The 13,314-nt window shown below is 38.0% G+C and overlaps 1 protein-coding gene across 2 annotated transcripts in view; it reads right to left on the bottom strand.

Annotated features, from left to right (window-relative positions):
- STOX2 (storkhead box 2) overlaps positions 1–11,503 on the bottom strand; it is a 151,120-nt gene extending 139,617 nt beyond the window's left edge. The window contains exon 1 of one of the 2 annotated variants that reach the window (XM_051966066.1): positions 11,188–11,503. In XM_051966066.1, coding sequence (XP_051822026.1) covers positions 11,188–11,353 — 166 coding nt within the window. In that variant the 5' untranslated portion in view covers positions 11,354–11,503. The remainder of the gene's footprint in view (positions 1–11,187) is intronic. The other variant, XM_051966064.1, reaches the window with a different exon arrangement.
- Between the last annotated feature and the right edge of the window lie 1,811 nt (positions 11,504–13,314).

The raw sequence follows: 13,314 nt of genomic DNA, 5'->3' as shown, positions 1-13,314 counted from the left end.
TGTGTGTCTCACTGTGTGTGTCAGTCCCTGTGTCTGTGTGTGTCTCTATGTGTTTGTCTCTGTCTCTGTATGTCTGTATCTCTGTCTCTGTGTCTCTCTATGTGTGTAAGTTTCTGTGTATGTGTCTCTGTGTCTCTTTCTCTGTGCGTGTGTGGGTCTCTGCGCGTGTGTGTGTGTGTCTGTGTGTGTGGCTGCCTCTCTCTCTCTCTCTGGGTGTTTGTGTGTGTGTCTGTGTATGTCTGTGTGTGTGTCTGCCTCTCTCTCTCTCTGGGTGTGTCTTTGTGTGTGTCTCTGTGTCTCTGTGTGTTATGTGTGTGTCTGTGTCTCTGTCTCTCTATGTATGTCTCTGCATCTGTCATCTGCTGTCTGTTGTCTGAATCTGCTGTCTGTCGTCTGCGTTTGCTCTCTGTGTCTGTCATCTGATGTCTGTGTCTATCTGTCTCTGTCATCTGTGTCTCTCTGTGGGTCTGTGTGTGCCTCTGTGTGTGTGTGTCTGTGTATGTGTATTTATCACATAGACACACACATACACACACACACAGACACACACACACACACACAAGCATCCATTAGCCTCACCCCCTTCCGATCAGGAGAGCACAATGTTGAGAGCACTAAATTTTCAGAGATCCAAGTCTCATTCCTGTCAGTTTCTGTCCCTGCAGCCCTAAGCTTGTCCCCTCTCTGGGCCTCAGATTCCTCATCTGGAAAATGACAGGTTGAACCAGACGGCCTCTGCATCTCATCCAACTCTAAATTAATGATCCTAGGCCTGCCCCAGTATTTTTTTTTACCTGCTGACTATAGGCAAGTCATTCAAAAAGCAAAAAACAAAAACTTAGGACAACAGCTGTTTTGATCTAAGGATCAAATGGGGCAGTGGATGTGAAAGCATTTGAAAAAAATTGTTAAAATGCCACCAAAAAAAGGGATTAACTATTATTTTATGAGACTAACATTGCTCTCAATAAATCACATACCCCCAAGTCTTGTCTATGTGGCATTTGCTTAATTTTGGTATGACAGCTAACCCTGGTACAAAACTACATTTTTTTATGGAAGGACTTATTTTTGCCTAGTGATGAGATTACAAAGTGAAAGTATATTAAACTCTAAAAAACAAATTTGAGAGAAGTAAAACTATAGTGAGAGTGGTAAAATGAGCTCTCACAATCTTTAGAGCAACTAACCAGAGAAGATTCAAGGAGAAAAAAAAAAAAAGACAAAGTCAGAAGCAGCAACCCCACAAAAATGGGACCATCTCAAGCTAGAACTTGGAGGAAACCTTAACACAACTAATGCACCCCAAGGATCTGCCAAAACATTTGTCTTTTATCTTCAAAAAGGGAGAAATTGGCCCTGAGGGCCAGCATGTCTTAGTGTGGAAAGATAAATGGATATTTTTGTCTTCAAGTATGAGCTAAGCCATAATTTTTTAACTCAATAGATATATGACAGATGTTTAAAATATACATTATTTATATTGCTGGCCCATTCCTTTGTGCTGCCACTTCTTTTAACTCTCTTAACACCTCTCTCAGCTCTAAATACATCTCTGGTAATAGCAGATCTAAACTGATTAATACTAGTTCAACTGTCTAGAGGACTGTAAATACTGTTTCAGTTTTAGGAAAACAAGAACCTCCAAATCATAGGCAGATAATAGGATAGAGGAGCCATTTTCTTAACTTGTTATTTCCATTCATAGAATCTTCTCTGGTCTTTTTGATGGAATTTGAGGAGGAATCGATTAAGTGATCTCTAAGGTGTCTTTCAGTTCTTGAATTCTCATAATAGATCACCTCCCTTTTTATTTTTAGGAAGATTTCTGTATAAGAGAGGTGGATGTGGGTATGTGGGTGTGGGTGTGTGTAATGAGTAGAGAAGCAACTAGATGGTACAATAGATAGAGCATCAAGTCTGAGGTAAGGATACCCAAGTTCAAATTCAGCTTCAGACACTTATTAGCTGTATGACCCTAGGCAAGTCACTTTACTCTGCTTATCTCAGTTTCTCCATCTATAGAAATGGCAAACTACTACAATATCTTTGGCCAAAAAAATCCCAAATAGAGTTGTGAAGAGTTAGACATGACTGAAATGACTAAACTATAATAATGGATAGACACATACATTCATTTACTCAAGTATTTATTGAGAATGAGCAGGAGCATGGTGTGGTGACAAAAAAAAAAAAACTAAATTGGCATCAAAAGATTCTTGTTTATAATCCCTATTTCAATACTTAGCTCAGTATTTCTTGGGCAGCCCACTTAACAAGGGAAGAGTTGAAAGGAATAAAGAATAAAGGAAGAAGGAATAGCCTTAAAAAGGAAGGAGGATACTTTCCTTCAACAAAAGGAAAAACGTCAATGGTGGAAACCAAAGTTTCCACAGTAAAGTAGAGAATCAAGTCACCTACCATGAGTGAGAGGAACTTTCAATGGGGAAAGTTTGGAACAACTTTTGTGGGGAGCAGCAATGGGGGTGAGAAAGAAGAGCCCATGAAATTGATGAAAATCATTGTACATCAGTGAAGAGGGCCCAATTAAGATGAAAATGTATTCATTTGAATTGAAACTATGCAGCACTACTTTGTGACTTTCCCGGAAATGGGAGAAGCAGATTTGGAGAGTTAACCAGGACTGTGTATTGGAATGACAGCTACAGAAGAAATAATCAGACTGAGGTACAAGCATGGGATAGAGACTCAAATGATTCCTGTAAAGTAGAAAGAGCTAATAGACTGGCAGAATGGGACATTTAAGACTCAAAAGTTTTAGAATTCAAAGAGATTTTAAAAATAATTTAGATGAACTCAATTTTACAATTAAGGAAAATGAGGGAGCTAGAGGCAGAAAATAATCACAATGAGGGTGAGCAAGTTCAGCTTTAGAACAAGTTTTGTTTTGGAAAGCAAGAAGAATCAGTGATTAGAAGTTTATATTCGGGGGGAAGAGTTTGGAATTTCAGATTTTAGATTCTATTGAGGCCATTTCTAATCAATGCCACTTGTACTATCATTCCTCTCTCTCCCCTTTCATCAGAGTTCTAACCGACTCAGACCCTGGACTCTAAATGGAGAGTTTTAATCCTTTCTTGCCAAGAACAGGCTGTTCTGACATTTTCTGAATTCCAGATCACACCAGTATAACAGGAACTATTAATACCCACATTCATCTCCCTCTTCCAACAACAGCTCCCCTTTATTTATTGTCTTTCCATATTAAAGTGGAAGCTTCTCAAGGGCAAAGACTGTCCTGCTTGCTTATATTTGCATTCTCAATTCTTTGAACTGTCTGGCACAGGGTAAGCAAAAAATAATAATGAATTAATAATACCAATTGACATTTATATAGCATTTGTAAGGTTTATATATCTCATTTGACCTTTGAAACAATGCTGGGAAGTGGATATTATTATTATCCTCATGGTAGAGATGAAGAAACTGAGACAAACAGTGCTTAAATGATTTGGCTAGGTCATATAGCTAGGAAATACCTGATGTTGGACTTGAACTTAGACCTCACGAATTACAATTCCAGGGCTACTGTGTCACCACCTTCCCTAAAGTAAGTCCTTTAATAGTTTTTTTCATTAATTTAAAACATGACTGAAATTGAGGTGAAAATAAAGATCCTAGAAGTGATTCTGATGTATTTGTAAGTACATACTTATTTCATTTTGGTGATGGGGGACATTTCAGCTCTTTAAAAAATACTTTTCAAAACTAAATTTCTGTTTAGACAGTTCCCAATTTACAAAAATACAGAGGAAAAAGGGAGAACTCCAGTATTAGTTATTGAAGTGGGCATAGCCATGACTATTTTTTTTTTTTTACTGTTTCCTTGTATGACTAACACTCTTGCCTTTTCAGATTTATCTAAGGCATAATAGTCTTATTTCTAGTCCTCATTTTAACTTTGGATAAATCTTTATGTGTTAAGTGTGTTTCTTATTATAAATAACATTCTTGGGTTCTGCGTTCTAATTCATACCACCACATTCCTTTGTTTTATAGGCGAATTCATCCCATTCACATTCATAATTAGGACTGGTAGCTATTTTTCCCTCCATCATATCCAATTATGTTTCCTCTCTGGGCCACTCTATAACCTATTCTTTTTTTTTTTAAAAAAAAAAAAAAAAGGAAGGAAGGAAGGAAACAAACAAACAAACAAAAATGAGATCAGTACCAGTAATCTGTATTTGGAGTAGCCTGCTATTACTATGCTGCTCGTCTGCTCTTTCCCAAGGCCCAAATCATGAAATTTTTTAAACTTTCTCTAATTTTATATTCCCTTTTAGAATCAGCCACACTTCAAGTTTATTTTGCTTGGCACAAAGATGATGGACTAGAGGTACAGAAGGAGACATACATTTTTAGAAATAACTAATATACTAAATTGTTTCACTTGACTGTATTTATTACAATTTCTGGAGGAAAGATATTGAGAGAGAGGAATAAGTGGGATGCAAAAAAATCCCTAATAAAGCATTTTAAATGCAAACAGAAGAAAAAATTTAGAAAGTCATATAAATGAGGAAATTTGTTACTATTATACTAAATTAAAATTGCATGTGAAAGAATCAAGGGACAATTAGATGGTGTAAATGAATAGAACACTGGCTCTGGAGTTAGGAGGACCTAAAAGAAATCAAACTGTACATACAAGTTCTCAGTTTAATACAGTCTTTTTTTTGCTCTATATATGCTTAAATATTCATGTTTGCTTATTCAAAATTTTATGAATTCATAATTTTAGAAAAGAATTTTTAAAATTAGCTTAAAGATAATCATAACTTGGCTTACATACCACCACCACTCCTCCCAAGGAAGATTCTAAATTTGAGCAATCCTGAGCCAAGATTCAAGAGATAACAGATTTGGAGTGGTAACAGTCATCTAGAGATACAAAACACAAGTCATGAACTCTCTGGATGGATCTATTCAGAACACGAAAATTGAATGGGTGACAAGCTTCTTGTCATTCTTTTGCTCTTTGTTCATTTATTTCTTTGCTTTCTGTTGATATTTTATTTTGCCCTTCCACAGAAATCTTAATGAGCACATATTTTTCTCTTCACATTTTCAGTTTCCTTGATTATCATTGTGCTTTTTTTCTGGTTTTCCTCATATACATTTTCTCTTTCTTTTGTTGGTGATACATCCCTCTCTTTGACCCCTAAGCAGTCTTTTGTCACAGGCCCTCTGACTTGTCCTCCTAGTGAATCACTCAGAGAACAGGATTTGGAATCAGATGGCTCAATTTGCCATCACAAGTTCTGTCACTAAGTTTCTGTGTACCTTGAGAATATTATTCTACCTCTTTAGGGATCATTTTCTTCATCCTTAACCTTTTACACAAACACCAAATCCCTATTTCCAACCACCTACATCTATCTCTGCTTAAATAAATTAAAAAAAAAAAAAAAGGAACTTACCACCTTTCTTGTATATTTAGTTCCTTTTGCCAACTTTCTCTTTTCTGTTAATATCAACACTATTTTCTTTAATATCTTAGGGACCTTAAAGTATTAAATCTTCCTTCTCTCTCTATTGATCACCAAGGCCTATTCATTGTTTCCATTCCCTTGGAGGGAGAAAAAAATGTTTCTTGAGGACAGGGGCTATTTCACTTGTCTTTCCCAATATCCTTCCTTAGCATTAGCACAGTTGCTAGCACATAGTACATTAACAAATGCAAATTAATTCCTTCTTCTATCAGATGATTTACTGTTTCTATACAGTCTCTCTCAGCTGTTCACCTTGGTTTTCACTTTAATTCCTAATACCTTAATTCATCATACTTTGGCTACAGTGATAACTTTTAGTTCCTCAGAAATTAGAATACCTCCTTCCTGCCACCAATTCTGTGTTTAGTTTTCAAGACTTTTCATTATGTCTTCTAATGTTCTCCTTCAATACTCATTGCTCCATATAGTCAAAATAAAAATTAGCTTCACTTCCAGGCACTCAGACAATCTTGAATCTTCACCTCTCTTTTCTGGACATGCAAATCTAACCCATTTTCCAAGGACTCTCCAAGTCATGGAGCACATTCTTCAAAAATATGCTCAAATTTAGAACCAAAATTGTTCTAAGACATATTATACAATATTTTGATATTTTTTCTTCCTGAGACTTTAGCTCCATTATCCTCTCAGACTTTACCCTTTGAAATTCTGAAACAATGTCAATTCACCAATTCCAACAAGCTATGGTGGGGGAGAGAGATAAAGGGGAAGAGATGGAAATCCTTCACCACCAAGTCAATATTTCTTATTTTCACTAGATGGGGCCAATACAAGTCATTTCAGATGTAAATCTAGTTTATATCCAGAAAACATAAGCACTGAAATAGGCATTTGACACTATTTATTAAAACTGCACCTCTTTTAATTTGTCAGGTTTCAAACTGGCATCCATGTAAACCCCAAAATATATACATCTAGAATCATATTTGAGGAAAATAGGAACTAGGACCCCAAATTATTCATTATTCTAGAGTATAAATCTCAACTATTTAAGGAAGAGTTAGAGAAGAAAAGAACTGGCTATCCCAAAATACTTTTTAATACTTTCACATCAATGTGCACTTGGAAGACATATATCCCAGAGAGTTCAGACCTTACCATTACATGTTTAAACATATTGATACTGAACAAACTATAGGTTGATAAAAATCTCTTTTTATAGCCATCAGAGTATAAAAAGGGCATGTTATTTGTCAGTGATAAAACTAGTTTGTGGTTGGCCCAAGATTCAGACCCAAAGTTCCCATCTTCCACTCCCACACACAGTCTGTTCCCATAAAAACCTCACATGTCTTAAAATGAAACAGAAGCTAAAGAAATTGAAAATACAATATATTATTTACCCAAATTAGTTTTCACAAACTGTCAACTAGTAAAACTAGTAAAAGTGATGAGTAGCAAGCCAGCTTTCTCCTTACATTGTTAGACGCACTTAAATTAACTCACAAAACTGATTTTGACTTTTTTAAGTTAATACCATGTGCTTTGAGTTAAAAAAGAGAAAATCTTTCAAATCTACAACATGAGTCTAAAAGTCAATTTTGTGTTTTAAAACAAACCAGAAAAACAAAACAAATAAATAAATAAATAAAAAGCTTGCAGGAACCAAAACTGGAATTACCACAACTGCAATGCTACAGAATCCATGGGGAATTGGTAATGTATGTGGTTTACTGGATCTATCAAGCAGTATAATAATGTCATTCAGCCAGACAACAAATATTTTTACTAGGTACCTCCTACAAACAAAGCGAACACAAAGTTTAAATCATGCATAGTGTCTGTCTTCAGGAAGCTTATGGTCTTGATTAAATTAACCAAAATTTAATGGCATTAATGACATCACTAAAATACACAGAAAGTAAAAATCATCATTACCAAGAAAAAACAAGAAATATCTAAAGCAAATGTCACCTTTTAACAGGTGGAGAATAAACTAAGCCCCACCTTTCTTTTGGAACAGAGGAAAAAACCCTCCAAATCAGTCAAATAGCACTCAAAATACAGAGCATTTCAAAGTAGTTGCCAAACATGTTTTCTTAAATATACATTTTTTCAATTAGCAAACATATATTATTTTCTGCAACCTCAAAAGAGAAAATCCAAATGACCAGTATCAACTATTATACATTTTTTGAAAATCTGAATGATTCAAATTAATTACAATGTATACCCAATGTGAATATTCACTTTCAAGTATCCCTATAGAAAGCACCATACTTGATAATTTTTAAAGATTTTTTTCATTTTTCCTTTAACACAATTATCCTCTACCAGAAAAGAACAATTTGTAGTTTTATAAATAATTTAAGAATATAACCTGCATTTGGTAAAACTTCCTAATTTTTCCACTTTTTATCCCCCTTTTTATTATCAGTTGCAACAAAAAAGAAACTACCCCTGCACTCAGCAAGTTCTTCACTGGGAAATTATTATTCAAGATGAACAATGAACTCATCACAGGGCCTGTGAACTTACCCGTTGCTAGGAGGCCTGTGAATACTTTGGATCATTTAAGATCTGGTAGTATGAGCTGAAAGATTAATCAGCAATTTAGGACATTCTCTCCAAGATTCAAAGTTTCAAAATTCTCTAATTGAATTTCTATATGCTTTATATATGGTTTATACATGTCTGTTATAAGTTGTAAAACTTAAAGGTAGGTTATCCTGAAGGTATTAAACACAAACACACACACACACACACACACACACACACACACACACACACACACAATGTCAAGGCTGTTTGCCATAAATCACTTTCAAACTAGTAATTATTTGTTAGCGAAGGAAAGGCTGCTTTAAATAGTGTGGTGTCATTTTTATAAAACTAAAAATTTTTGTTTTAATAAACAGGATCAACTTCACAGATATACCATCAAATAAAAATCAAATTAAATTAGTATTTATCATCTACTCTCTTTATGAAATTCTTATATATTATATACTGTAGCTTTATTATTACTATACCCTTCACAAAGTCTCTAGGGAACTTCTATCCCCTAAATCATCAATCTCTGTCCATTTCTTACATACCTACTATGTGCTAAGCAACTGGAGATATAATGACAAAAATTTTTTTCCCCATTATTTTAAGAAAAGCAATCTTTCTTTCTAGAAACTATAGGTATGATTTTGTTTTTGTAAGGGGGAGTTGTTTTTTGTATACCACTGAGGAACCTATTTGCCAATTTTTTTCCCACAGATGTGAATCTTTCCATAAAAAAATCTTCCCCCCTCAACAATACAGCCTTTAATTCAAAAAGAGGTGATGTCAAATGACTAAACACAGAGAATAAAGAAATATGAAAATCCTTTATGTGTTTCCAAGATGTTTTCTTCAGTATTTCATTTTATGTGACAAAGAATATACTTGCATACAGAGTCCCTGTAATTTTGAGACTTTCTATAAGTGTCCTGAGAGGGGAAAAGATTCTTTTAAATAATCCCAAACTGTTTAAATATACTACCTATTCCTCCTAGAACATTTAGAAAAGAAATGAAGAATCTCTATGAAAAAAAAGTCTTTACAAAGGGAATACAATGACTCTCATCATAGATGTGTCCGTTAATTATTAACCTCATATTACATTAACATTTGCTTTTTATTTAATTAGTCACAAATATAATAGAAGAGCCTATTCAACATCCTCCATTCCACATTGGTTATTTCCTCCTCCTCATCTGTTATTAAATATGAATCCTATTCCTTGTCATCTCTTCATATGGGTTACTTGTCACCAGGAGAAGGCCAAAAAGTAATTCCCCTCATCCTTTAAAACATCCTGTAGTATACAGAACAGTTGTGGTAAATTATAAAACAAGCAAACCTACCTTAATAGCTTCATTCTTAAGGAATGAATGTCTTATAAATTCATATGAACAAAAAGAGGTTCCATAGGATAAGTCTAAAACTAAGAGAAGAACTTTGAGACTTGCTAAGGGAGAAAGGTATAGCTACAGATTCTATGGAGAGCTTGACACGTTTTCAGTAGTGGTTTATGAAAAGAAGAAAGAAAAAGGGGGGAAGAATCGGGCTGCCAATATATGAAACAAACAACTCGGGCTTGATGCAACAGAGAAAAATCTCTAAAACACAGTCACAGATAATGAGTGTTTGTGAAAGTAGGGAGGAGCTTATTTATGAGGCTGGATTTAGCTTTAGATATGTTTCAAAATCTGCTGCCACATTTCAGGATGAGATGAGTACACCAATCACAAAAGTATCTTCTCAATACTAAGGGATGGCTGGTGCTTGTCATTTCCTTTCAAAATTCTGGCTTTTCATGGAAGTGTTACAGTCAAGGCAGCCTCCTTGCCAATATCCTCATGTCGGCAGGTTTTCAATGGAGAAATAGTAGTTTTTCACTGCTGTGTTAATAGCAGCATGTTGGCAAGACAGTTTAAAACCATGCAAAAGTGATTCTAGCTAAAAGGACTTGTTTTTATTTTTAGGAGATAGTACAACTAGACTGTGATTGCTAACAGAAGTTTAACTCCATAAGCCCCAGGAAATATATGGATTTGGAATGATGAATTGAATTGCATTTTAGAAAAAGAGATCTTCCCTCTTTAGATAAAACGACCCTTGGAAGAAAATACATTCTTTCAGAGTGGGAAAAAATAACCAAATGCAAAACAAACCTGACACCTCATATTTCTATATATACACCAGGGTGGTCATAGCCACCAAGCAAAACAACAAAAGGCTCCTAGGATTTTCCCCCTTCAGCATTTTCCCAAGTATTCCATCACTATGTCCTCAAATCTTAGACCAAGGCCATTCACTCATATTTCTTCAGAAATGTTTTCTTTTTTTTTTTTTAAATACCACTGCATTTAAGAGCAAGTCTTCCTTTCTGAAGCCTTCACTTTTTTTTTTTTGAAAATGTTTGTCCTTACTCCCTGACATGCAAATACATGCTACAGCCTCCATTATTTCCACACAGCCTAATTCAAAAGCAGTGTATACTGAATACCCACATGAGCGCACTAAGATTTAATAACACACACAGACAATCACACTATAGAATATTTTTAATGAGCCTCAACATGGTTTTCTGTAATATAAACAAACATGTAGTCGAACCATATGCAGTAACAGCATTCCACTGGCTAATAGCATCTGCAATTACAGAGATGGAACCTTCCCTGCCCACCCCCACCCCCCAAGAAAAGAACATTCAGAAAGACCCACTAAGATAATTTGGCATAATGGAGAGAAGGAAAGCTGGGACTGTGGGCAATATGAATTGCACCCTGATTCAGCAAAAGCAATGGGGCTGCTGGCACCAAGGGTTTCCAGCCACTTTATTTAACTTAGCCAAAAACCCAGATATTTCCTTTTCTCATTAATTTTAGTTGACTAATAGCTTTTATGCCCCATATTGAGCCGGCCTTGCTGGGAATCCTGCAGTGGTACAAAATGGTGGATGTGTGCTAATTTTTTTTCTGCTTTATTCATAATATGTGTATATATACACACATGTATATGTGTGTGCATATACATGCATGCATACATATATAATAGATTTCAAAATGCCCCCCTGCTTTTCTCATCAATCCAGCAACAAACACCATACACACACCACACACATACAGCTCTACCCAAGCTGTTGCAATAACCAAGAGGAAAAAAGGTTACCAACCTGATGTCATGTAGCCCCGTGATGCCTGGGAGATAAAGGCTGGTGGGAAGCGTTTGTGCAAACGATAGTCCTTTTCACTGCGGGACCTCATGCGGTCTGAGGCCCGGTCAGAGAAATCGGAACTAGGCCAGGCTCGCCGTAAGGTTGTACTCCGGGTCTTCTTCATTTTGGAGGCGGGCTAACCTGCTACTGTCTCAATACTGCAGGAACCTGGGGGAGCTGCAGCCTCGAGCCAGCGCGCGGCTGTCCCCTGGTTCATGAGGCTGCCGCAAGCCCAGCCTCGGTAGATTCTGCAAACATTTTCCCACCACCACCACCTCCACCACCACCACCTTCTCTTCCTCCTCTTCCTCCTCCTCCTCCTCCTCTATAAAGCACACTGCAGGTCCGTTCCTTCCCACACACCCCCACCTCGAATGATCCAATTTTACACACGTCCCACAATGCATTACACTTCATTTGCAATCAGTCCAGCTTATAGCTTCCAGATTCATGTGGAGGAAAGGCACATTAGGAAGGCTTTCCCAGCCAAAAAGGGGGGGGGGGAGAGGTTGGGGGCTGGAGGAACACAGATCTGCAGCGTGAAAAGCGATGGGGTCTCAGACAATAGCTCAATTCAGCAAAGGAGTGCTTAGCCAACTGTGAGCCGGTGGCACAAAAGACCCAAACAAATTGGGGGGGGGGGGGGAGGTAGGGGGGGAGAAGAAGAAAAGGGGGGGAGGGGGAAGGCCTTTGGTTTTGACCTGAGACAGGGCGCCCAGGAAGCTGCGCTCGGATGGGCTCTCCTCCTGCAAGAAGGATTAGGAGGAGGCTTTTCAGATGACAAGTCTCCAACTTGCTTTTCCTTTCACCTAGGTGAAGCAGTAGCCGCAATCAATGAAGCAGGCTGGATCCGGTCTCCACCGCAGTCAGTCGTGGGGGTGCTTCCTTCCAGCAGTCCCTGTCGCTCACTGGAGAGAATGAGTGTGAGTGTGTGTGTGTGTGTGTGTGTGTTCGTGCGCGCGCGCGGCTCCCTCTCACACACGCACATGCATACACAGGCTCTAGGCAAGGTCCGCAAGCAGCAGCTGCGGCAGTTCTGCTACTGTGGAAGGAATCCACCCACCAGCAGAGAGAGAAGGTCGTCACCAGGACCGCAGCTCCTCCTGCATCCTTCCCGTGCTCTGGCGCTGAGGTCGCTTCTGCGAGTGCGCCGTGGGCACGTACAGGTTTCTCACATACTCGTGCATTTTTCTCCTACCTACGAGCTCTAGCCGATCCAAGAGCCATGGCTGCCAACAGATCCCAGGCTCCTGACTGCTTTCAATACTTCCAAAGTCAATGCCCCTATTCAGTGGCTATTGCTCCTCAGCAGAAAAGTCCTGAAAGAGGCGAATGGCTACTGGAGGGCTGGAAACCCGGCAGCCACCCAGTCTCATGCTAATCAAGAAGCTGTCTAAAGTTAGAGCACTGATCCTGTCAAGCTTCACATTTTAATGTAAAACACCCTTGGGCTTCGCCAAAAGACCTTGGCTGGTGCCCCAGCCTATAGTCAGCTCTTGTAAATTTACATATTTTTAGGATAGTCCAACCCCCTTCCGAAAACTAGGGGCGGGAAGAAGGAGGGGGAAAAAACATCTTCCTTCTAGAAAGGAAATCTGCAGTTCACCTTCCCCACCTGCAGCAGATTCTACAAGGGTCAGCTCATCTGACAGCCGCAAATTCCGAGTCAAAATGTCCAAGCGGTCTAGAAAACGAGGGATGGAAATGGCCTCTTGTTCTAGTCCCCCTTCTCTTTCTTGCCTCTCTCTTTGTAAGCCACTACCAACTGGCTAAACTGCATTAAGGTCGGCCACCCCTTTACAAATCAAGGCTGTGTGCAGCTGTTTCTAGTCTAACAGCCAATCATTAAAGGACAACAATGCACATGGTGAGGGAGGGGAGGAAAGAAAGGCAAGCTGATGCCTTCAGCTTGGATGAAGCCCAAGCAGCAGAGAGTTAATGCAGAATTAAAGGCGCATGGACAGATTGCCAGCTAAATATTAATATTGTTACTACTGATGATGATGATTCTCCCCCTTTATGCCTCCCTCCATCCCCCACATACAAACAAGCCTTCTTTAGCTAAGATCCAAAAATTCTTTAAAG

The sequence above is a fragment of the Antechinus flavipes genome, chromosome 6 (assembly GCF_016432865.1).
Source record: "Antechinus flavipes isolate AdamAnt ecotype Samford, QLD, Australia chromosome 6, AdamAnt_v2, whole genome shotgun sequence".
In the NCBI taxonomy this organism is placed as follows: Eukaryota; Metazoa; Chordata; class Mammalia; order Dasyuromorphia; family Dasyuridae; genus Antechinus; species Antechinus flavipes.
This window is presented reverse-complemented; position numbering and strand designations above follow the sequence as displayed.